The sequence below is a fragment of the Echiichthys vipera genome, assembly GCF_963691815.1.
Source record: "Echiichthys vipera genome assembly, chromosome: 12".
NCBI classification, from domain to species: domain Eukaryota; kingdom Metazoa; phylum Chordata; class Actinopteri; order Perciformes; family Trachinidae; genus Echiichthys; species Echiichthys vipera.
The window spans coordinates 6,500,362-6,524,091 of record NC_139837.1 but is presented as its reverse complement, the minus strand read 5'-3'; the positions used below and the strand labels follow the sequence as shown (position 1 = coordinate 6,524,091).

The window sequence follows — 23,730 nt, the reverse complement described above, 5'->3', positions numbered from 1 at the left end:
TGAATTTCTTCTTTTTATTTAGTTGTTATTGTTAAATGATGTGTATTCTTGTTTTTATTTGTGTATTTGTATGCGCCATGCACAAAGTCACCAGGTTGATTAAATTAATTAAAAAAAACAAAAAGACACAGGAAGTAAGAAACCTATAGTACTAGATACTAAGTGGAGAAGGGATAGGAATTAATACGCTAATGCTTCTTCCTATTCCTTTTTTCAAACATACAAAGGGTTTTAATGACTCGTGCTTCAAGTGTTATTTATTTTTCACATGTTTAAAATAAAGCATTCATTCATTCAATTCCTGGTATGTCTTTATTTGCTGCTCTATGTGCCCTGAATTGCCCCCCGGGGTCAAATAAAGATTTTTGAATTGAATTGAATTGAATTGAATTGTAATCTTTTGCTATTTGGCAATAAAGTTGATTCTGATTCTGATTAGTAGAAAAACAAAACAAAACAGGAAACACAGTCTGTCTAAATTGACAGAGGAATAAAAGATGTACACTTTGATAAAGTGGATGATTGTTGTTTTTATTGCTGTGTATAACGTCAGTTACCTGCGCCATCTTTGCCACTATGTCGCCTCCCAGTGGTCTTTGCGGAAAGTGTATTTTTTGGTCTTTTCTCTCTGTGGCCGCGTCCCAAACGGAGATTAGCTTACACATTTGTTTGTTTTAGCTTCACTCGATACCGAAAACATTTCTATTTTAACTGAACGACGTGTTTAAAGTCTAATATTCGATAAAACGTGAAAGCTGTGAAGTCAAACACTGAATTGTTGTTGTGCACAGCGTCGACTGTTGAAACCGTTGAATCCGCGAACGAGCTTTTTAAAGACCCCGGCGCGCGCTCCCGTGCTTGTTGCGAGGGGCGAACGAATCGGGGCCGCGCACGCAGAAAAAAAAACCCGGCTGGTGATCAACACAGAGTCGTCACGTCACGGATCCGCAGCAGCGACGGATAGAGATGCTGAGGTGACAGGCGGGCAGAAGGAGAAAAGGGACGACCACACTCAGACATATTTCACCCTGCGCGCCTTCATTTCTAACCACCGACCTCCTCCTCCTCCTCCTCCTCCTCTTCTTCTTCTTCTTCTTCTTCATGGACGCGTCGCTCGCTATGGGATTCCGCTTGTTGTCGTCCCCGCCGCCTCCAAACGTAGAGGATTTGTCGTAACCACACCCGGCTCTTTTTTGGATCAAGGATTGGCAGCAAAGATCCAAGGTAAGGATTCAGAAATCCCGGAGGCCGTGCTTTGCTTTACCCCCTCCTTCCTCTCTCTCTCTCTCTCTCTCTCTCTCTCTCTGCCCTTTTTTTAACCAACCCCAATTCATTATCGCGTTCAGCTGCATGCGCTTAGTCCTGTAACCCTGCATGCATGCATGTTGTCACAGCTTACAGTATAACCTCCTACACGCCAGGCAAGATGAGGGTGCGTGGCCTGTTTTGGACGGCCAATGTGCGTGGACGCGCCTGAGTAAATCTGCTGTGGCAACCCAACTCGCTATGCAACAGCTCTCCACAGCAAAGCCAGTCAGTCAGTCAGTCAGTCCACTGCAGGGAGGGCAGGGGGGTTCGTTTTTGGAGACCAGCCCTCATATAGGGAAATTGCTGCAGCTTTCTACCTGTCACATCCCACTGAAAACCTACCAGAGGTTTGTCATTTTTACATTTTGTCTTGTACTTATTGCTGTTTAAATTAAGGATTTGAATCACTGTCTATTCAAAATAGTCACCTCTCTTAAGCTTGGTTGTTAAAGCTTCATTTGAGCCATTCTTCCATAGAAACACACACTCATCCGTCACAGTTTCTGCAGGCTGGATCAGTTGCATCCATGCTGTGATTGAGTGTGGAGGGCCTCTCCATGCTGGCTCCTCTCCATGGCTTTATCCTGCACACAGACACTTGTTTCATCCAGCAGCAGCCCGACTACTCTCCCTGTCTTGAGCCACGCCACACTCAGATCCCACCCGAGAATAAGGCAGATGTTTTGATTTTTCTTTAGTGAAGTTATTCTCACTCCTTCCACGTGTTGTTGCACATGTATGCATAGATCAGAGTCAGAGCTTATTTGCTTTTTGTCAGTAATTTACTGACAAAAAAAATCTCCAGATCAGTCCTCTGTGGGTGTGATCACTCGTTTTTTTTTTAATATAAAAACTTGTAGCCCCCATCAGACCTAAAAGGGCAGAGGCTACAACAGGCTGCAGTCAGCAAATGAAAATAACACTGCACCATCGTCACCATGGAGATACAAGAGGTCAGAAAGCGTGATTCACCATGCTGGTTGTCATAGATCAGTTTTAATTTTGTTGGCCCAAAGTCTGCTCTTCCTGCTGGACTGTTTTTTTTTTATTATTCATTGATGGTTGTTCTATGGAGGGGGAGGAGGAGGAGGAGAAAGAAGAGCCTGCTACCCTGTGTGGTGTGAGATTAGTCACAGCGTGAGGCAGTCTGGCTTGTGCATAGGTGGGTGCACTTATGTATTATGTGTACAAGCTTGTGTTTGGAGAAGTGTCTTGTTATATGCAGTCTAAGGAACTTACGGGCAGGTAGCATCCCCGTGGCTTTCCTGCTATTCTGACGCACTCGTGGGCTGTTTTTTAGGGATAAGAAAAAGGTATAAGATGGCTTAAACTCATCCACACTCTGCGTCTAAAAGTATAGGTTCGGTTAGGCACCAAAACATTCATCCTCTCTTCCATATCTTCCACTTTTCTGTCAGAAGCGAATGTTTTTCTCACATCTCTCCCGGATTACTCACTCATCCTACTGCGCTCATAAAGAGAGAAATGTCTCACGCACGACAACTGGGATGTGACAGAACACGTGTTTCTCCCCGTAGCAGAAGGAAAACACTAGAACGGGGGATGACCTTGAAGTTGTGACACCAGACTCACAGCGGAGGTTATTTTCTAATCAGTGTTTACAGTCTAGTCTCTCTCATCCCATTGTGGTTAAAGGGGTTTTGTACATCATGTTTCTTCTTTTTTTGCATCGTCAACAATTAACATAATATCAAGAATTCCACTGATGTTTTTACAAGACACCTCAGCTTGGTTTCTCGGTGTCCCAGAAGATTTGCAGATGCTACACACGAGGAGAAAATCAAGGGTTTAGTCCCTGACATTGACATTGACTGTTGCCAGATAGAGACTTTTTTAGAAAATGTGGTTCAGCATTTGCCAGTATGGCTTTAAAAGAGTTAATGGCACCAATATTTTGTTTTTATTCAACTTCTGTTCCTCCTGTTTCTTCTGGGGATGTCTTTCTGTCGCTCCGCCACTTTGGTCCAAAGTGAGATATCTGTACGGGTTGTACTGATGTTCATGATCCACAGAGGATGAATCCTAATGACTTTGATGATCCCCTGACATTTCCTTTAGCGCTACCGTGTCATCTAGAGTGAAATATCTTGACAAATATTGTATGGATTGATATGAAATTTGGTACACACCTCCATGTTCTCCATAGGATGAATAATACTTGTAGGTAATAACTTTGGTGACTTTTTTATCAAGTGTCATGAGGTCATAATTATACTTTTTAAAATTATGCCAAATACCTACAAAACTAATGACATCCCCTTCAGCTTCAACTGTACTTTCTGTTTAGTGCTAATTAGCAAATGTTAGCTAGCCTGTGAAGGGAGCTTACCTTTGTTCCCTTGGTCCTATATTACCCGGGTCCTATGTTACCGGGGTCCTATGTTACCCGGATCTTAAATTTCCCCGGGTCCTATGTTCCCCGGGTCCTATGTTACCCTGGCCCTATGTTACCCGGGTCCTATGTTACCCGGATCTTAAATTTCCCCGGGTCCTATGTTCCCTGGGTCCTATGTTCCCCGGGTCCTATGTTCCCCGGGTCCTATGTTCCCTTGGTCCTATGTTCCCTTGGTCCTATTTTCCCCGGGTCCTATTTTCCCAGGGTCCTATGTTCCCCGGGTCCTATGTTCCCCGGGTCCTATGTTCCCCGGGTCCTATGTTCCCTTGGTCCTATGTTCCCTTGGTCCTATGTTCCCTTGGTCCTATGTTCCCCGGGTCCTATGTTACCTGGGTCCTATGTTCCCCGGGTCCTATGTTACCCAGGCCCTATGTTCCTCGCTCTTCAAAAAAAGGGTCCTATGTTCCCACAATTGGTGTCGAATTCCCTGGCAAATAGGCCTATGTAGACCCTAACCCTACCCCCTAACCCTGACCCTAACCGTAACCCCTAACCCCCCTGTGAACCAGGCAAATTTCCCCCTCCCGTTCAGACAGACAACTGTTTTAGACGACGACTGACAACTTGTCGAGTATTTGAGCTCCAGAAAGTTGCATTTGCGATCTGGTCTGGCCAGATCAACCATACAGTAATGCACGTTGTTAATAATGTTATGCAAAGAAAGGAAATGTTATTATTAAATGGAAATATAAATATAGATTGTATGTTAGACAGATAAGCTCTGCACACAGTTTGAACTTTGCTCTGAATATTAAATGCTGTGATTTGACGTTTTCAAATTCATCCCATTGAGATAAGATGGATTACAAGTTCTGTTTGCGTTCAGAGCACACTTTGCATCTTGATTGTTCTATGTTTTGAAGTATTTCCACGCAGAGCTTGTGGCGGACATCATGTTGTGTGAGCCTACAATAGATGAATTTACTGGGTCGCAGGGAGGTTACTGTTGTGCTGCGGAGTTTTAAATCCTTGATGATTCTGAGAATTGCATCCACGCGTATTCCCTGGATTAAACCCTAATTTAGATACATTATAATTGTGTACAAATGTCTTAATCTTAGACGGTCAGTGTTCATTCTTATGCACATAAATCTTGACATTAGGTCAGGGAATGGTAATAGATAGTAACTACATACAGTACTTAGAGGATTCAGTTCAAAGGCTATTAGTGTAATAACACATCTTAAAGAGAGATTTATAATCACGAGACATCTCGTCCAGTAGCGTCATCAGTGTGTTAGAGTCCACCTCACTCCTGACTCTCAACCCTGGGTCACATTTGATGCTCGTCATTTCGCTGTTCTCTAGTCTAACCACGCTTTGCCCTTTCCCATCTCCCAACCTCATCCTGGTGCATGATGGGATTGATTGCTTCCTTGATGTCGGGATCATGCCCCGTAACCAAATAGTGTTTTGAAGGCTCGTTGCATAACCGTAGATGTCTGCGCGCCGTGTGCAGAATGACGAATCAAAGTCCGGTGTGCTTTTGAGTGTTTGAAACCAGACTGAAGGAAGTCACCAGCGTGTGCTCTCCTGAGGAATGCTTATCTATGACATGGATGTTGTATAATACAGGAGTGTATACACAGCTTTTCCAGGGGAAATTCCATTTAATCCTTGTTGTACCGGCCGCTTTGCTTTTGACGTAATAAGAACAACTTTTGGGTTGCCTGGTAACCGACAAATCCTCCAGCAGGACCGTTGTCTTTTTAGCCTTTTATTTCATTCACCCTCTGGAAAAACCTGCAGAGAATCTGGTCAAATATGATTTTATTTACAATGTATTAGCACGTGTAACTGCAGACTTGGTGGCTTCTTAGAGGGCCCTTAACCCACAAGTGTTACTAATGCAATAACAATATCTGGCTGCTAAATAGAAATGAATATAAAAAGAGATTTTTCACAATCTGGCAACCAAAATGTTGTTGTTTAAAGCTTGTAATGGATCTATAAAACCAAACTAAAGCAAAATAGCCAACTAAAGCCTTTTATTACAGGAGATTTATCAGAAAGTAGTACCAGTTTATGTTTAGGCTTCAGATATATTTAAGAATGTCGTCCAGGACAGGAACTAACTGACTGAGAACCATTTACAGCTGTGAATTTTGACTTTGGCCCAAACATTTAGTATTACAGTGTAACCTTGCTTAAAATAATCATATTGTGATGAATTGAAGTTATCGCGATTCACATTTGTGTAGTCTTGAATTAGGAATAAAAGATCTCACAAACGCACCAAATTAATAAAACTTTATACAGTTCAATATGATGAACATCAGTGTATGTATACAAAACTTCAACTACAGTATGTGATGAGATATTTTTTTGTGCAAAAAAAATAATGCTTTCATGCTCATCATGATGCAAACATCTGCCATGTTACACAACCAGAACTAACGCAAAATAAGGCAGATTAGTCTCATTATACAAGACCTAAAGTACTTAAAAGACCTGCTCCATGCTGCTGTCATACACACAGAAGATAAATGGTTCGGGAAAATGATACTAAGATGACTGCCTTTTTGTAATTTAATACGTAGGACTTTTGCCTGCGAGTTGGTGGGCCGAGTTTGTCTAGAAAGACAGCTGCTGGCAGCGGGTGCGACAGCTGCAGCGATGGTCCAGTATCAGAAAGCTCCAGCCATTAAGCCAGGGGTTTAACAATGTCTGTCAACTGGGGAGACTTTCAAACTTTCACATAGCTCAACCGGTCCCTAAAAAAACAGGCCTTTTGCATATTCTACTTTTAGCAGTTAGCAGTTTGTGCAGATAAGCCTGTACCAGAATTTAGCTCATTACCTCTTGATTTATTGCTCAGTTTTTGACATTTTTGTGTCTCTTGCGCTCCTGTAGGGTTCTCCATCAAGGCCCAAATGCCTGTCCCAGTCTGAGGTTGCTGGTTGAGGGGGAAGCAGTGAGGACAGCGTCCCTGGTCCACAGCCGGCATGAGTGGGGGCACGGAGCAAGCTGACATCCTAAGCGTGCTCTCCCTGGTCAAGGAACGATGGAAAGTGGTGAGTGACGTGTTATTTTGCGACAATAGGCAGTGTGTTTGTCCAGTCCCATCACTGCCTGTCCCTGCTCACCCTCTGTCCCACAAACAACAAACAAAGTTGTTTGTTCATCAAACAATGCTTCCCCCTGCCTGGGATTCCTGCTTTTCTTGTAAAGTATCTCACCTGGATAGTTTGGGGTCGTGTATCTCCATGTCAAGGTAGGGCTACTGCAGTACAGGAGATCCAAAAATAGCCTGTATCTATTTGTGGCAGTGCAGTGTGCTATAGGCAGCAGCAGCCATGCTCCCTGAGGGCCCATGTCTCTCACTGCTGTGCCTGCCTGGGTGCCATGTGAGGTTTTTATTCCTTACTGGCAACCTGGTACCACTTTCTGTCTTTTAAGGAGCAGAATTACGTAAGAACACTGCAGCTAATCCCACGACTTTAGCTCCTAGTGCGACTCAAGACTGCGTGTGTATGTGTGTGTGCGTGGAGGACAGTGAAGGACACGTGGGAGCAATTAAAGCTCTACTAGTACTGAGAGGTGAGAGTGAAACTGTTGGGGGCAATTCGAAAGAGTGAAATACAGACAAGAGCATTGTGACATTAATCACATACTTCTTGGTTTTATATTTATTAAGAAAAGTCTATTTTGTCCTGCTTCAGGCCTTCATCAGAACAAATGCTATCAGCACCACATACAGGAACCATCTACAGCTGAGCTTATTACCTCGTCACATTTATTCTTGTCAGGTAGAACTGAAGCAGTCGATCGATCGATTGATTGATTGATTGATTGATTGATTAGACAGGAAAAGAATCAGCAACTTCTGATAATGTATTCATTCGATAGTTAATCTTTCAAGTCTAACATTTTAGATAAAACGGCAAAGTGAATGTGAGGGTTTTTCATTTCTACCTTCTCTTTTGTGACAGTTAACTGAGTATTTGGGGGTTTGGGGCCGTTAGCGGGACAAAACAAGCAATGTGATGAGCGTTTTTCGCTTTAATCTGCCATTTTATAGCATAAACATGTAGATCTTAAACACTGCTCCCTACTGTACTGGGATGTTCCAAGCCTTCCTACATTAGTCATACCCATCTATCAGTCCGTAAGAATCACACTCGTCGAACTGCCCGCTCTGAAGGGAGGAACATGCTACAGTTTATTTTCAAGGTTTCAGTTGAATCATCTCCTGTCTATTGTACTTGGATCACTTTCACAACAGGCAGTTCTTTTTAAAATGATCACAATATCTGAGGTCAGAGTCTAATATATCAGTACATATATTAAACTCCACTGTCTGTTAAAAGTTCTACATGCTGCGTCAATACAGTGGGATATAATGCAACACATTAGGGTTGTATAAAGTCATTATATTTTTGTTTATTATAATTATAAACAGTACAAATAACACTTGAAATAAGTGTGGATGTAAAACAAAGTTAGTTTTACAGTATATGTATACATAATCACATAGTATATCATACCTAGGTTGCTTTTATTCATTCTGATTTCATATAAATATTGCTATCAAACCTCAGTGAAACCTCCGTGAGGATGTTCTGTTGCTGACCTTGACCCCAGACCTTCCCGAGGAGAGAGCAAGAAATATGAATCTTCCCACGTTTTAATAAATGTCCGTTCACATTACACACTGTAAATGTGGTATTTTTTCATATGAAGTGGGTACTCGTCATACAAACACCTAAATACATGAGTACAAAGTTGTTATGCGATGTTTCCTCATCTTCCTCCAGGTGAAGAAGATTGGGGGCGGCGGCTTTGGGGAGATCTACGAGGCGGTGGACCTGCTGACGCGGGTCAGCGTGGCGCTGAAGGTGGAGTCGGCCCAGCAGCCCAAACAGGTGCTCAAGATGGAGGTGGCCGTGCTGAAGAAGCTCCAGGGTGAGTCCAAATGGATTCAGTGCATTCAGTTACATTTCTGGAATCGATCCATCGTCCGAGTTACGGCGGTGACCTATCGAAAACAGGACACTGAGTGTATCACAGAAATGCTTAAGGAGAAGTGAAAGATTTTCTGTCAATAATTTCTCCTGGATTGATAGAACAAACAGAAAACAATGGAAAAGAGAGCAGGCCGGTCCGGGAAATGTCAAAAGAAAAAAAACAAATAAACAGGGATAGCCTTTGTGCATCGACAGCGCGGTACAATAATCTCTCTCTGTGAGAGCAGATATAGATCATCTGACTCATCTGCAAACACACCGGGGTTCAGCTCACTTTGCATTCTACATTACATCTTGTGTTTTCAACCGTGGTTCATGGAGGGTATTGAAGTATGGAGAGTTTGAATAGAAAAGTTTCCGATGACACCGACAGCGGTGACAGAGTACTAGTATGCGAAGAAGTATATGTTTGTGTGGCCGGACACTCCCAACGTCTCACAGCAGAGACACAGGATCAACACAAGAGAGCTGCTTCAGGGGGGGTGTATAGTTTTACTCCTCTCTCTCTCTATCTTTTTTTTAACAGTGTCTTTTTCCCTCCCCTCTCTCTTCCTGCCTTTTGACCACTATTCCTTTTCTCTCTTTCCCATCTAAGAGGAAAATCAATGGGCTGGGATCATGTTTGCTGTCTAATGGCCTCGGCCTCAGGCATCATGGGTTTGTTGCTTCCACAGGGAACCAGCATGTAACTCGAGACTGACTGGACTCCAGCTCCCCTAAACATTTCTGACCTGCCCAGTGATACAGAGTAAACATCAATCCACGGCCTTATAAGAAACACTAATGATCGGTCATATCAAGCTAATATTATTTATATATATATATATATATATATCAATATTTTATTTGGAACCTTTATGTGGATCACATTGATTTGTTATAGACTTTTTCTAAAAGTAGTGTTTTCAGCTCTGTAAGTAACTGCTTGCTGAAGGGTTTGGGGCGTGGCCGTCTAACTGCCAGTGCAGCAATGTCCTTTGAGACCGGAGCGCACACACATTTGTTCACACACACACACATAAGCACAAACACACAATTCATGCACATGTGTAGACCTGGTGCTGTGTGCTCTAGCCTATAAATCAGCAGGGTAGTCATACAGGGACGCTGGTGACTGGAGGGCAGCGAGCTGTAGAGGGCAGAGAAATATGAACACGCAAACATCAGTGTGATTCATACAGCTCACAGCATCTTACTGACGTCAGGTGACTGTGAAGTGACCTCATGTTCTGAATCTCTCCTGTTCTCTTTTATTTCTTAGGTAAAGACCATGTGTGTCGCTTTGTGGGATGTGGCCGCAATGACCGCTTTAACTACGTGGTGATGGAGCTTCAGGTTGGTCGAAATGCGGAGGACTTAATTCCTCATAAGCACTCACTTTTAACTGATTTCCCCAGCCCAGTGTGACACATTAACCCTGTGCTGAAAACAACAATTGTTTACTAAGCAAAATGGCAAACGTTTGCCAGTTTTAAAAATGAGGATGTCCTGCTTCTCTAGTGAATATAATTGTAAATGAAATCTGTTTGGGGTATAGACTATTGTTCATACAAAACAAGAAATTTAAAGGTCCCATTTTATCGAAAAACGGTTGGGATGTCGCAACTATACAACATATATTATAGGTAGAAAGTGCTGTTATAGTGCCGTTACAGTCAGTCCCCAGCTGCAATGACGCTGCAAAGACGCAGAGGGTGCAGATGCCGGAGCAAAAACGGAAACGCTGACCAATCAGAGCAGACTGGGCTTTTCAGGAGGGGGGTCTTAAAGAGACAGGCGCTAAAATGGAACAATTCAGACAGAACGTGAATACAGGTATATTCAGACAGACATTATGAGAAAATAATGAGTTTTTTGAACACTAAAGCATGTAAACATGTTCTAGTAGAAATTCCAAATACAAGTATGTAGTGAAAATGAGCACAATATGGGACATTTAAAAATGCTACTCGGGGCTCTGGAAAAATCGAGCTAAAAATGGCTAAAACAAAACCCTATGTAGAGGTTTTACTGTTCACATACTGTATCACCTGCTGTGATCTACAGACATATCAAAGTGTTGTCTGGTTTTTATTTATACAACCATACCCACAGGAATGGTACATTTTCATGTACTGCACCGACTTCTGGCCGCACCACGTGTTTAATTATAGATCATCGGAGCAGCTGAATTTATATTTTTTTCTCACTGTTGGCTTGTTTTCTGTTCGCTCAGAATATTTGGATGCCACCACTATCAACATTTCAGCCAGTAAAACGTAGCGATTTGGTTTTTATTCCAGTTACTGTGTGTTGCTTTCACATATATTTGGTATTTTATGACCAGACAGAGTTAATGGTTTGTTAAGACAAACAGAAGTCCACCTGTGTTCTTGAAGGTGGAATTAATCAGACTTACTGATCTCGAACATGTTGCTCCCTTAGGGTCGTAACCTGGCTGACCTGAGGAGGAGTATGACCCGGGGAACTTTCAGCATCAGCACCACACTGCGTCTGGGACGCCAGATACTGGAGGCCATAGAGAGCATCCACTCTGTCGGCTTCCTGCATCGTGACATCAAACCGGTGAGTCACTGTTAGCAGAGGGTGCAGTGGAGGATATTTGCTGCTTGGTTCTTATTTCATTACCTAGCAACTATATATTCCTGACACATGAGAATATTTTTTATTTCTACTGTCTGGGAAGTGTTTGTGACACTTGCACTTTTTCTTATTGGCTGCTGGTATTGTTGCTGATTCGGCATTTTGTTGCACTTACAGTAAGCTGGCTCACTTTGAGTGTTGGATAAATGCCCAAAATATAGCTGAATGTAAATATCTGTCTTCTGAGCTGCTGTATGAAATTATATTCCACCATAGGCACACATTTATTCCCGCGGGGCTACAAGAAAATAAATAGACATAACATTTCATTGTGTTTTTAATTCACACGTCATTCATTCTTCTTAATCTTTGAATCATTACCTCCTGTTTTTGTGCTGCAGTCCAATTTCGCTATGGGCCGCTTCCCGAGTACCTGTCGAACCTGCTACATGCTGGACTTTGGTTTAGCTCGTCAGTTCACCAACTCTTGCCAGGAAGTCCGACCTGTAAGTGCCCTCTTCCTTACCGAGTATACCTAATGTGCTCATCAGTACTGATGGAGACAAAAGAAACTCTCCGGTCAGTCTCCATTGTTTTATTTTGAATATATTTGTTAAACTACTGCTGGCAGAAAGCAAAACTCACTTAGCTGAACATGGTCTAGAACAGTTAGTGCATAGGTTTTGATTGATAATCCCTCGCCACTAGCCTAGATCTACCCACACTGCCATAAGGACAATTAATTTAGTCACAAAACCTCAGAAGTTGTGTTTTTTATGTGATGTAATAATATGTCAGAATTCTGCTTAATGTCGGGCCGCCTGCAAGTGCCAGAAGATGAACGCCTGCAGGTTTTTAATGTGATCGAATAATGTTGGATAAAACATTGGTGAAAATATAAGCTGTTGTGTTTCATTATTTTCTCTTATGTTAGCTGAAAACCTATAATTAAAATGCATTTATATTTTTTCATTTAAAATCTGTTTATTGTCTTCTTTTTTTTTTTTGTCAGCCCCGTCCAGTAGCAGGGTTCAGGGGAACGGTCCGCTATGCATCCGTCAATGCACACAAGAACAAGGTCAGTATCTCATCTACCCTGTGCTGCACTGCACTGTACACCTTTTTTTGTGATGATCAAACGTTATTGATTAATGTTAACTGTGGTGTAATTCTGCAGGAGATGGGTCGTCACGATGATCTGTGGTCTCTCTTCTACATGCTGGTGGAGTTTCTGGTCGGTCAGTTGCCGTGGAGGAAGATCAAGGACAAGGTAAGGACAACTATTAATCGCTGTCCTTCACGGAAACTAAACAGCCTCGTCCGGGGAAGCTGTAAGTGATGTGATGTGACAGGCGTGTGTGTGTGTGTGTTTGTTCATTCCCAGGAACATGTGGGGAAGCTGAAGGACACTTACGACCATCGTCTGATGCTCAAACACCTGCCGGCTGAGTTTGGTGTGTTCTTGGAACACATCTCCAGCCTCGACTACTTCACCAAGCCTGACTACCAGGTGACACAACTTGGATTTGAAGAGTGAAGTGTTATCTGTGAACATTAGAAGCACAAGTGATGATATAATTTGATATTTTAGTAAAGTGTGCAGTGATCTAAAAAGATCTTCTCAAGTCGATATGTGTTCAGAACTCACAAAAAGGGGTTAATTATGTATTTCTGTGTCGTTACAGCTGCTGATGTCAGTGTTTGACAACAGCATGAAAACCTACAATGTCGTTGAGAATGACCCTTATGACTGGGAGCGGACCAGCACTGATGGCACTTTGACAATCAGTGCCAGTGCCACAACACCGCAGCATCACACCCGCCTCACTCCGGCACACATGGGGTACATTTGATTGAAATGAAGACACTTTTAGTCGAGTTAACGCTGGAGTTATTTGTATTAAATACCATAAATAGCCGTGGTTGAAATTCATCACTTTCTCCTGTCTTTTACAACCTCAAACATGAAATGATCTTTGTACCTTTTGTTGCCCCAGTATGGCGAATGCTTCCCTGATCCCCGGCGACCTGCTGAGGGAAAACACAGACGAGGTTCTGCAGGACGAGCAGCTCAGCGACGTGGAAAACAACCCTGCTCCGGAGCGCTTGCCGGGCTCTCCTCTCCACCCACTCCGCAACCAAGAGGCTGACGTCTGGGAGGAGCTGGACCGCAACCGTAACCGCATTAGGACGGCAGTCTGGAAGGTGGACAGCTGTATTAAAGTTGTATCACCTTAAGTAAAATCCACATGTTTATTAGTAACTAATCAGTCACTGACAAAACTGACTGCTTTCCACAGGCAGCAACGGAGGAGGAACACAGCAACAACCAGGGCAACCACGGATATCAGAGCCCCTATGCTGGGCCGAGCCTGGGTTCCCCAGTCAAACTGCAGTCTGAGGTGGTGGCTTCAGACCGTGATGGCCCCCTACTGAGGAAGCTCCGCAACATTCACAGTTTTGAGCTGGAGAGGAGGCTTGGCCTCGAGTCCAAGCCCAGTCCAGATCGTTTCCTGGAGACCTGGTATGTTCATCAAGTAACTGATCCATCTCTGTTAAAATCATTCTTTCCTGAGGATAGAGCAGAGAGTACATCGTTCGTATATGTCTTGTGTCCGTTCAGCTCAGGGAAGCAGCAGCTTGGCACCCAGAACCAGGAGAAGGAGCCTGACGGAGCTGCAATCATCCAAGTAACTCAGGGTGAAGCTGTACCTGCCGGGGAGCGTCCTGATAGGGTCTGGCACTATGATGAGGAATTCTTGTCTCGTGGTGGTTCTCCTAAACCAGCATCCTGTGGATCTCTGGAGCAGGGAGAGGGAGCAGCCAGCAGCGGGGGCTTTGTGGCCCTCAATCTGAGTTCTGGGAGGCAGGACTTTGACTCAAGGGAGTGGGTAATGGTGGAGAGGCCCAGTGGCTCTCCAGGAGCCAAGGCTACCACCAGCCCCTCGGAGGAGGATGAGGAGCCAGAGGTGCTCCTGCCAGGGGACCAGTCTCCTGAATGGGAAAGGGGCAATCCAAGCCCTAACTCTGGAAAAGCTAGACAAGAAAGCACGGCTTCCTCCAAGGGAAGTGCAAAAGTGGACAAGTTGGAGCTTAGCATGGGTCCTGCAGGAGCATTGCCCCCCATCACTCCAACCAGCCCAGCTGAAGCTCTGGCTGAGGGAGTTCTCACTCAGGTAAGTCCTTTTATTTGAAGGCCCTTTCACAACATGGCATACATGATACTGACTGTAGTCAGCATTTTACAAAGTTAAAAAGCTGTACAGAGTCAGAGCTTTAGAACCTCAGTGCTAAAATCATACAAGTCAGTTCCACCAGCTGCATCTTGCTCTAGTTTGAAGCTAAATGTTACTGCTTTATGTCTTCTTGCTTATTCGCTTGTGTATATTTGTTAGAAAAAAGATATTTGAGTCACAGCTGCAGAGCTCTTTTATCAGATCACAGCATGGGGGGGTGGGGGTGAGAGCTTACCTTGACTTCGAAATGCGCTTTGATTTGCATTAGATATCATGCATAATTTATCTTATTTGCAGACATTTGCAGTGTGTTTATTTGGTTTTATTTACCTAACAATTTCAATGATTTATTTACAAACTATGCTTTGGTTTGCTTAGTTTAAATCACTTTTTTGCTCCTTTACTTTTTATAACCTTCAGCCAGCCCACCGAAATCCTGCTCAATCTACAAGTTCAACATAAACAGCCTTTACTCAATTGTTGAGCAGCTTTTTTCTCTACAAGAGGAATAACTGTCCCCTGTTTCTTTCCTACAACCAGAACAACTGCCTCCAAGTTGATAATATACACGGCTTTCCCAAAATCTACCTTCCTCGACTCTGTCTTCCCTTCCCAGCCTAAAATCAGCCCCTTATCGTTATAATCCTCCTGTCGCTTGTTCAGAACAACTCGACAGCGTGCTCCCCACCTGCTTGTCCGCCCTCACAGCACTTCCATTACACCTCCTCCATCTTCTTGCTCCCTCACCAGTCTCACGACCCCTCCTCTCTCCACCTCTCCTTCCCCTCTCTTAGCTGCCCACTTCTCCTCCGTCCCTGCCAGAGGAGGTTGCGATGCGGACATCCAGCCCCATCCCCCTGCGCTCTCCTAGCCCTCACACACTCTTGATCACCTTGTCGGACCCCTTGCACCTGCGCCAGCCGCCGGGCATGAGGCGCAGCCAGTCCGTCGACCAGCAGCATCAGGAGCGTCCCTCCTCTTCCTCCTCCTGCCACGCCTCCCTACCGCTGCCTCCAAACCCTGCCCCCGGCACCCGCTCACCTAGTCGCAGGAAACTGCCGGCCATCCCGGCGGGTGCTGCCAACGCCAAGTTTCCCTCTGTCATACGCATCACTCGTGCCCAGCTTCAGCAGGTGATGAGCTCATCGCAAACTGCTAAAATCCTCCATTCTGCTTCCTCTACGTCAGTAGCAGTACACCGGCTGTCAACATTTTTGTTCTTCCTTTCTTTTTTTACTTTTTTTTTGTTTAAGTTGCTTATTTTGGCTTCTTTGTTACATTGGCTTGCTTATTGTGTTGTTGTCAGGCAGCTCTCTCCTGAAACCATGTGGGGCATTGTGCAGGCCAGGCAGAGCATGGGTCAGATGTGTCCTTGTGTCTGGACTTGTGTCCTTGTGATCTGTATAGGGGGTGTGTGTTTGTCTGATTGTGGCATGTGTGTTTGGAATGTCGAGTCATGACTACAGGTTGCATGGTCTCTTTTGTTTCAGATCGTCTTTGTCCTCTCTATCTTTCTCTTTCTCTCTCTCTCCCTGTATTTGTTCCTCACCCTCTCTTCGCTGAAGCCCCCTGCGAAGTTGCGTGAACCTTTCCTGTCCTACTTGCTGGTTTAGTACTCACAGCTTGACTGACACTGCCATAGCACTTGTGTGTTTCGGTCTGATAATGGTAGCTATGGTATTGCATGCTGTTGCCAAACCAATTACCATTTATTACCCCATATTATTATAAAATTCTTCTCCTTTTACACATCTGCATCAGGCTCTTGCTACAGAACTACAGCACTACTCGACATGTTGTAGTCTATCAGCAACAGGCCTTTGACAATTAGAATATTATTCCCATTTTGTGTATGGTTTATTTTTTTTAAATAACACCGGTTTGTCTTTCTCTTCCCTCCCGTGTCTCCACCTCCCCCTTCCCTCCAGTTGACAGCTCAGCGTCCCTCTGGGCTGTCCTCCCAGTCAGGATCAGAAAGCGCTCCACAGTGCCTCCTGCTGGAGAGGCGTGGTGATGCTGAAGCTGAGGCTCAGCAGCTCCAGGAGCACACAGCGGACATCAGCTCCCCCCGGGACAATGTGCCCACCCGTCCGGGGACACCCACAGACCCCCTGGCTGAGATGCTGGTCAATGGAGACATCCACACCAAAGCTCAAAACCCTGCATCAAACCGTGTGTCTTCCCCTCGCTCACCCCGTTCTCCACACACGCCTCCTTTGCGCTCACCTTCCTCTCCACATTCTCCACACTCTCCTCGCTCTCCTCGCTCTCCCCGCTCTCCCCGCTCTCCCCGCTCTCCTTGCAGCCCTGTGTTTGCCAATGGCCACCTCTCTCCATCTGTCAACAGCCAAAGGGATTTAAGTCATGGAGCATTCCCCAAGCTGAAAGACCCTGAGAATGATTCTAGCCTGACTCCCTGTGCCACAGAGCCTCAGCTAAGGAGCGAGGGGAACAGAGAAGTGAACCATGCCCCAGATCAGACCAACGGACAAGCCTCCTTTTCCCCAGTTGCCCCCCGTAAAGACCCCAGCCGAAGGCATAGTCGCATCCCAGTCCTGGAGCCCTCCAGCCTGCTGGAACTCCCTCCTGCAGGGTCCGCTAAGGAGAAACTCTTGCAGAAGAAAGCCAACCACCATGGCCCCGTCCCCTCTCCCACTGCCTCACCATCCCTCTCTGATAGGCGTGGACCCATGGTGGCCTCTCTTGCAAGGGACCCGCTGTCCTCCACCTCTGACCGTTCTCAGGATGAGGACTCTCTTATGGGCTCCCGTTCAGATCGTCAGGGAGACGAGGCTCCTTCTCTCTCTTCCTCCTCCAGCCCTCTGTCCCGCAAGAGCAGGATCCCCCGTCCCGTTCATTCCGCTTCTTCTGCTGAGCAGCTAGCTGCGCAATACCTGCCACGCCCGCCCCCTGGAAAGCCACCTTGCCGCCCCACAGCGGAGGGCAGGTAATTTGTTGATCTGCATCTTTTGCTTTTATGGATCAAACATTTTATTATTAACGGAAATGTTTTCTTCTGAAACATTTATGATGAACAACATGACAGAAAGGGCATGAGGATGAGAAAACATAAGAAAACCCTCGCTTTTTTACTTTCTTGTAGATGCTGAGATAAAAATATTGATACCACACTCTGTAAAGAGCCAGCAGGTGATTAGTGTAGCTCAGCATAAAGACAGAAAGCAGGGAAATTCGCTAGCCTGGCTCTGTCCAAAGCTAAAAGAAAGCCACCTACCAGCATCTCTTAATTTTACTAATCAACTCGTTGTAGTCTTCTTTGTTTAATTTTTACCATGCTGGAACTATTTCTTGGTTGGGCGCAGTGTCTTCCTGGAATATAACTACCCATCAAACCACAACTTCTTGTTTTTACATTTCTATGTGTGAACGGATTTTAAATTTAGTCAAATTTAGAGGTACTTGCTGTCAGTCTTTATGGCTGGCTTAGATTAGGAGAGTGATACCGACACTCTCATCTAACTCTCAGTTTGAATTGTCAGCCTGTTTTCTAGTTTGCTTTGAAATATGTGACTTGGCTGTTATTCATAACCCTCCCTGCTTTTTGTCTTAGGCTCAGGCGCTACCGCATCCGAGCAGGCAGCAACAGCGACTCAGACCTCCTGACATGCCTTGCTCAGCTGATGCATGGCTCCCGTGGCTCCCCCCTTCACCACCGCTCCTCAGCCCAGCATGGGGGTTCCAGGATGGGCATCTGCAGCCTGACGAGCTCTCCGCACCACCACCGCAGCTCAAGCGCCTCCCCGCGCAGCTCCTCCTCCCTGCAGCGCTCCGTCAGCTCCTCGCCCTCCCGCCACGAGCACCGTGGCGGCGGGGGAGGGGGTTGCCTAGGCCGCAGCCGCTCGCCTCCAAGCTTCTCTGGCTCACCACCTCCCCGCCGCTTCTACCCTCACCACCAGGAGACTTGCTGCAGCCGCCAGGCTCGCACGGGCCCCTTCCACCTGTCCAGGGGAAAAAGCTGTAGCCGAGACGGCAAGTGCTCCAGCAAGCTGAGCAGATAGTTGCCCACCATGTTGCACTGCCACAGCAGGGGATGGGAAGACTCTCATTATGATAGGGTAGACCGCTGTCAGGATAAAAGCCTGAGTCTTCCTGTGTAAGTTTCCCTTTTTTGCTGTCAGTCTGGACCTTTCACTTGTCTCCCTGTTTCCCGCTGTTCTCTTCACTCCTTCTTTTTGCACACAGGGTTTGCCATTCATTTATGTGTCCAGCTTTAAAGGAGCTGTACTCGAAGTACTGAAAAAAAAAGTTGGGATTACCTCCACACAGCTCTCACAAACCATTCCCCAATACGTGAAAAACCAATGTTCTTTCACGGCCACATACATGCGCACGCGGACCGAAACTTGGATTACAACACACACAGAGGTAGAGTGACTTCATTCTCTGCTCAGGACGCTGTTATTCCACTATATCTATACATGGCAAATATTTGTTTGCTGCTATATTAATGCTCTGAATGTACAGTTCCTTTAAAGGGGTACTCCAGCGATTTAGTATTGCACTATATAAAGTTGTGGGACTTAGAGACAGTTTTTGTTTTTTTAAAGTGATCAAAATCTGTGCAGCAGAAGCTGAGATATCCTGAATTTTAGTCCGTTAAGTTCCAAAACATGCTGGTTTCTACATTTCCCATAATGTAACTCAAGAGCGTAAGCGCCTGTGTCTTTCAAACCCCTCCAGTTTGTAATAAAAGGCTTTCTGTTAAAAAGCCCCATCTGACAATCACAGGCTGAAGAGTTCTCCTCGTGATGAGTCGACTGAACCTCATGTGTACAATTGGTGGAGTGCCCCTTTAAGATAACTTATTACTCAAGCAATGTTGACATGCCAGGTTCCTGATTTTATTTATATATTTATGTTATAGAGCAAAATGGTATAGCTGCAAAATTAAGCGGTGATTTCCCAATGCAGGCAGTACTGTAACGTGTAAATCCATAGTTAGGGCCAGTGGACACATAAATAAATCATTTTCCTGTTTATTTATCTTCATGCATCCTGCGCCACAATATAATATAACTTATTTATCCCCAGTAATAATGCACTTGGATTATACTGATGGAATATCAGTATAGCTGATCACAACTAAATTGAATATTGGCCTGAGGTTGACTCAGTTATCTCCTTTGCATTTGGAGATTTCAGGCAGGGTATACTATTTACTTTATGCTATATGTGAATGCATAAAGGCAGAATTAGTGTACAGTTGTATTTATTGAGATATTTATTTTGATGCTTAGCGATGCTCACGACTCCTACCCTCTTCTGTGTGATTGTGGATGTGTGGTTCTGTGTCACTCGCGTTGGTTTTAAATGTCTAAAAATCAAAAGGGATTACTCCAAAGTGTCCCTTTTCATACAATCAGTCAATCAGTGCGTGAGGACACACACCTTTTTGTGCCTACTGTGTTGCTGAGAGGGAATCAAAATGTCACACTGATGGAAGGGATTACAGGCTAGCATTGTGGAAGTTGTTTCAGTAGTAGCAGTAGTACGCTTAAGCAACACAAGGTGCATTACTGACGAGTAATGCTCAGACACAGATGTTTGTCTCAGCGTGTGCCTTGGCACTTTGGGCAGCTCGAGGATTCACTTACTGTTTGTAATTAGACAAAAACAAAAAAAGAGCCAAAAAACAGACTTGTGCCAGCGGTTATAAGACAACCCTTTTCACCAGTATTCTTTTAATGTAGAAAAGGTAGCAACACAAATGTTTGTAAGTCAAACGCAATTTGAACGACAGCATCCTTGACTAGTTATTATTTATAATGACGAAAAAGGAAACATTTCAAGTCAAAATCAGTCTTAGCTGTCCGGTATATAAATATATATATACCAGGTCAGTGTTGGAGATGATACTTTGAAAAAACGATGTGAATTTCAGACCTCAAATTTCCGACCATTGTCAAATGCTATTGAAAATGGAGGCCATATGTAAATATCTCTCTCACACCAAAACGATGTTCCATGCTACCACATGCAAGTTTTTATTTTGTTCCTCCTGCGCCGGAGAATGTCTTTTTATATAATGACCTACAGTACGTTTGTGCACAAAGGAAAGGAATCAGTGTTGTTTGTGTTTGATTTAGTTAGGATTCCTCACTGAAACTCTCCTCCACCGCCACCGCCACCGCAACCGCCACCGCCACCGCCACCGCCACCTCCTCCCACTCCTCTGCTTGTAAGATACTGTAAAATAACTCCTTCCAATGCTACTCTTTGCATGCTCGACAGAGGGAACACAGAATCAACTACTGAGTAAAAAGCTGCATACCACTTCCCGTCTATCTTGTGGAGATTTTAACCTGACGCTACCTTTTTAAATCTATATATTTTCTCTGAACCCTTTCAATATTCTTTCGCTGTTCCCCTTCCCACCTGTTGTATGACTAGTTTTCTGCGCTTCCTGTTCTGACTTTGGATGATTGCGTCGCTGGAAAATGATTTAACAGTGATGCAGAAAGGAATTACCCAGAAAAATAATAAAGCCGACTAAATTTTGCTGTGTCTAAAGCATTTTATTGTAGGTTGAAAGATTGATGGCAGTCATAGTCACTGATGAGAGAGAGCTGTGCAGAAAAAAAAGAAAATAAATCACATTGCCAAATATTTTGATAGATTTTGCACATGTGGTTTGACTTGAGATGTGATAAACATGGGCGCGTATAGAGATTGAATGGGCACATTGCTTTGTAGATATATAAAGTGTGCTGTTTTGTGCGGATCTCGCAGATACCTACACTAGCCTCACAGAGCAGCTATGATGACTCATCCTGAAGGCAGACAGTGTTCAGTCAGTCAGTCGCCTTAATGTCTCCTCTCTGCCCCTCTGTGCATAGCAGGGGATGACTGAGCCTTGTCTGTGTTGGAGATCATTCCACTATTCGGCCAAGCCAAGCCTTCCCGTCACTCTTTGTCTCTTGTGTGTAAGTGGCATGTGCTGCCGTGCCTCTCAGCGAGGTCGATTTATCACCACTGAAATCAGCGCTGTGAGGCTCCTGCGTGTACAAAGCCGGAGAGCTCCCTGTATGGGGGCCCGTCGACCGATCGACCTATTGACCGGAGCAAATGGAAAACTTTCAGGGTGCAGCGTCGAAGGTGTGTCTGTTAGTGTGATGACTGTATGCTCTCAAACAGGGGCGTGCAATTTCTACGTGTCGCCGGCAATCAGTCTTTGAATCCTCCCTCTTTCAACTCTTATTTCAAGGCTCACAGATATATTTCAAGCTTTCAAAGTTCAGACCGCTGTTGTGCAGACTTTTAATATATACCTGTAAAATATAAAGTAATAATTTAAATAAAACAGAATTACTGTAAATCCATAACTTATACGCTAACAGGCTTCGGTGAAAGGGAGGAACAGACGCTAAACAGTGCTGCGGGTTTTAAAAGATAATCAGATTTCTTCTCATGTTTTTTTCTTTTAAATTTATTATTGCACATGCGCGGTGTGAAGTTGTAGTACTAGTGTTGACTTCCAGATGAGATTCTCTTTGTCACTTTTCAAGGTGGACCGCTCATAGAAAGGTGTCATATTTATAGTAGCTTGCTGGGTATCCGTGGTTACAGATACCCCATAGGCCAACAGGACAAACCTAGCTGTTTTATTTTTTTAAAGGTGAGATGGAAACTAACGAAAGCTTTGGCGTGCACCGGTACACTTCTCGTGTCGTGGTCGGATTACTTGTTAGTGACTTCTAAATACTTGACAGAAATTATTTATTGTGACATTTGCTAATTTGCCCATCCATGGTTTTGACTTTGTCGGGATTTTTTAATGGTTGATATTCTTGTGTTGTAACGTGTGTCACGGTTTTGAAATGTAACTGTACAGTCTCAAGGAAAGAATGTAACGCGTGGGAGTTTTTGCATTGTATATAACTGTAATTATTTATGTTTATTCTATCATTTGTATCATATCAATGCCTTGTACAGTGTTTTTTTTTTCTTTTTTGTTTTGAAATTATTTTGTATTTTATTTTTATAAACTGGTTATAAATAAAATACTCATTCCGCATGCAGACATAATCTTGCGAAAGGTTTTCTGTTTTTTTAACCCTGACATTTTGTCCACAGCATGAGGACATAAGGGCGGTAATAGTCAAATTGTGTAGGTTTAAACTAATTCATTTTTTATTTATTATCTTTATTTAAGAAATCCTATCAGACATAAGACTGTGAAAAAAGGAGGGGAATTAAATACAATAGATAGAAATAATACAAAAGATACAACAACATAAATACTCTAAAATCTTTGATATATTTATGCCAATTCATTTTAGTCAGGTTTTTTTATTTCTATCACCCAATTTACAAATTTGCCTCAAGAGGCTTTACAATCTTTACAGCGTACAACACCCTCTGTCCTTCTCAACCCTAGCGTCGGGAAAGGAAAACACCCCCTAAAATAGACATTTAATGGGAAAAATGGAAGAATGGTGGAGCAACAGAAGAAGGATCCGTCTCCCTGGATGGACACACATGCGTTAGATGCCATGAGTACAGAATAACCAACATAATAAAATTACAGTATAGACCGTGGAGATCGTTGAACATGAGGTGTTTATTTTTGTCACAATTCAATTAAAGTTGTGTTTACTCACTGTGCACGTATAGAAGGTAAATAAAAATGATTTTTACATTAGTAGCAATTGAAGACAGATGGCATAATTAAAGGATTGTTGCAGATAAGCTCCAGGTTTGAACTAGGTGCAGTGAGATGAAAAGGGATCTGCCCCAGGAAGTAGAAGTTACAGAGAGGGGGGGGGGTTCTTTTGACAGGAACTGACTGTTAATTAGAGGAACCGTGTGACCAGGGGACTGAAAAACTGTCTGGGAGTGATGGGACCAGGGACTGCCTCAGCAACTAATCACAACAACCCAATGACTCAAATCAAATCCACTTTATTTATATGGCACTTTTCATACTTTGTGTAGCAGTGCGCCTCATAGGGAATCAAAACATAACAAAACATGAACAACAAAGAAACACCATGAAAACCCAAACGTCCCACCCCCAAAAGTATACACACCGAAAGAGAACAAAACATTAACAAAGACATGAGAGGTGAAGAGAAAAAAAGAAGAAAAAGGGGAGTAAGAGAGAAAAATAAAAATAATATTAGCAGCAGTAAAAGTAAATAAATAGTAATAAAATAAAGGGGTGCGAGAAGAGTCATCAGATGACGTAAATACCTTAAAA

At 43.9% G+C, this 23,730-nt stretch overlaps 1 protein-coding gene across 1 annotated transcript; it reads left to right on the top strand.

The window, feature by feature from the left end:
* The first annotated feature begins 913 nt into the window (after positions 1 to 913).
* On the top strand, positions 914 to 18,810 carry ttbk2a (tau tubulin kinase 2a). Its single transcript, XM_083924940.1, has 17 exons — positions 914 to 974; positions 1,163 to 1,224; positions 6,578 to 6,738; positions 8,482 to 8,629; positions 9,953 to 10,026; positions 11,116 to 11,256; positions 11,676 to 11,780; positions 12,287 to 12,352; positions 12,452 to 12,544; positions 12,659 to 12,784; positions 12,960 to 13,117; positions 13,272 to 13,479; positions 13,575 to 13,798; positions 13,898 to 14,450; positions 15,305 to 15,643; positions 16,439 to 17,457; positions 18,082 to 18,810. Exons 3-17 carry the CDS (start codon positions 6,670 to 6,672, stop codon positions 18,527 to 18,529), a joined length of 3,771 nt encoding a protein of 1,256 aa, XP_083781066.1. The 5' UTR covers positions 914 to 974; positions 1,163 to 1,224; positions 6,578 to 6,669; the 3' UTR covers positions 18,530 to 18,810.
* Positions 18,811 to 23,730: the final 4,920 nt, after the last annotated feature.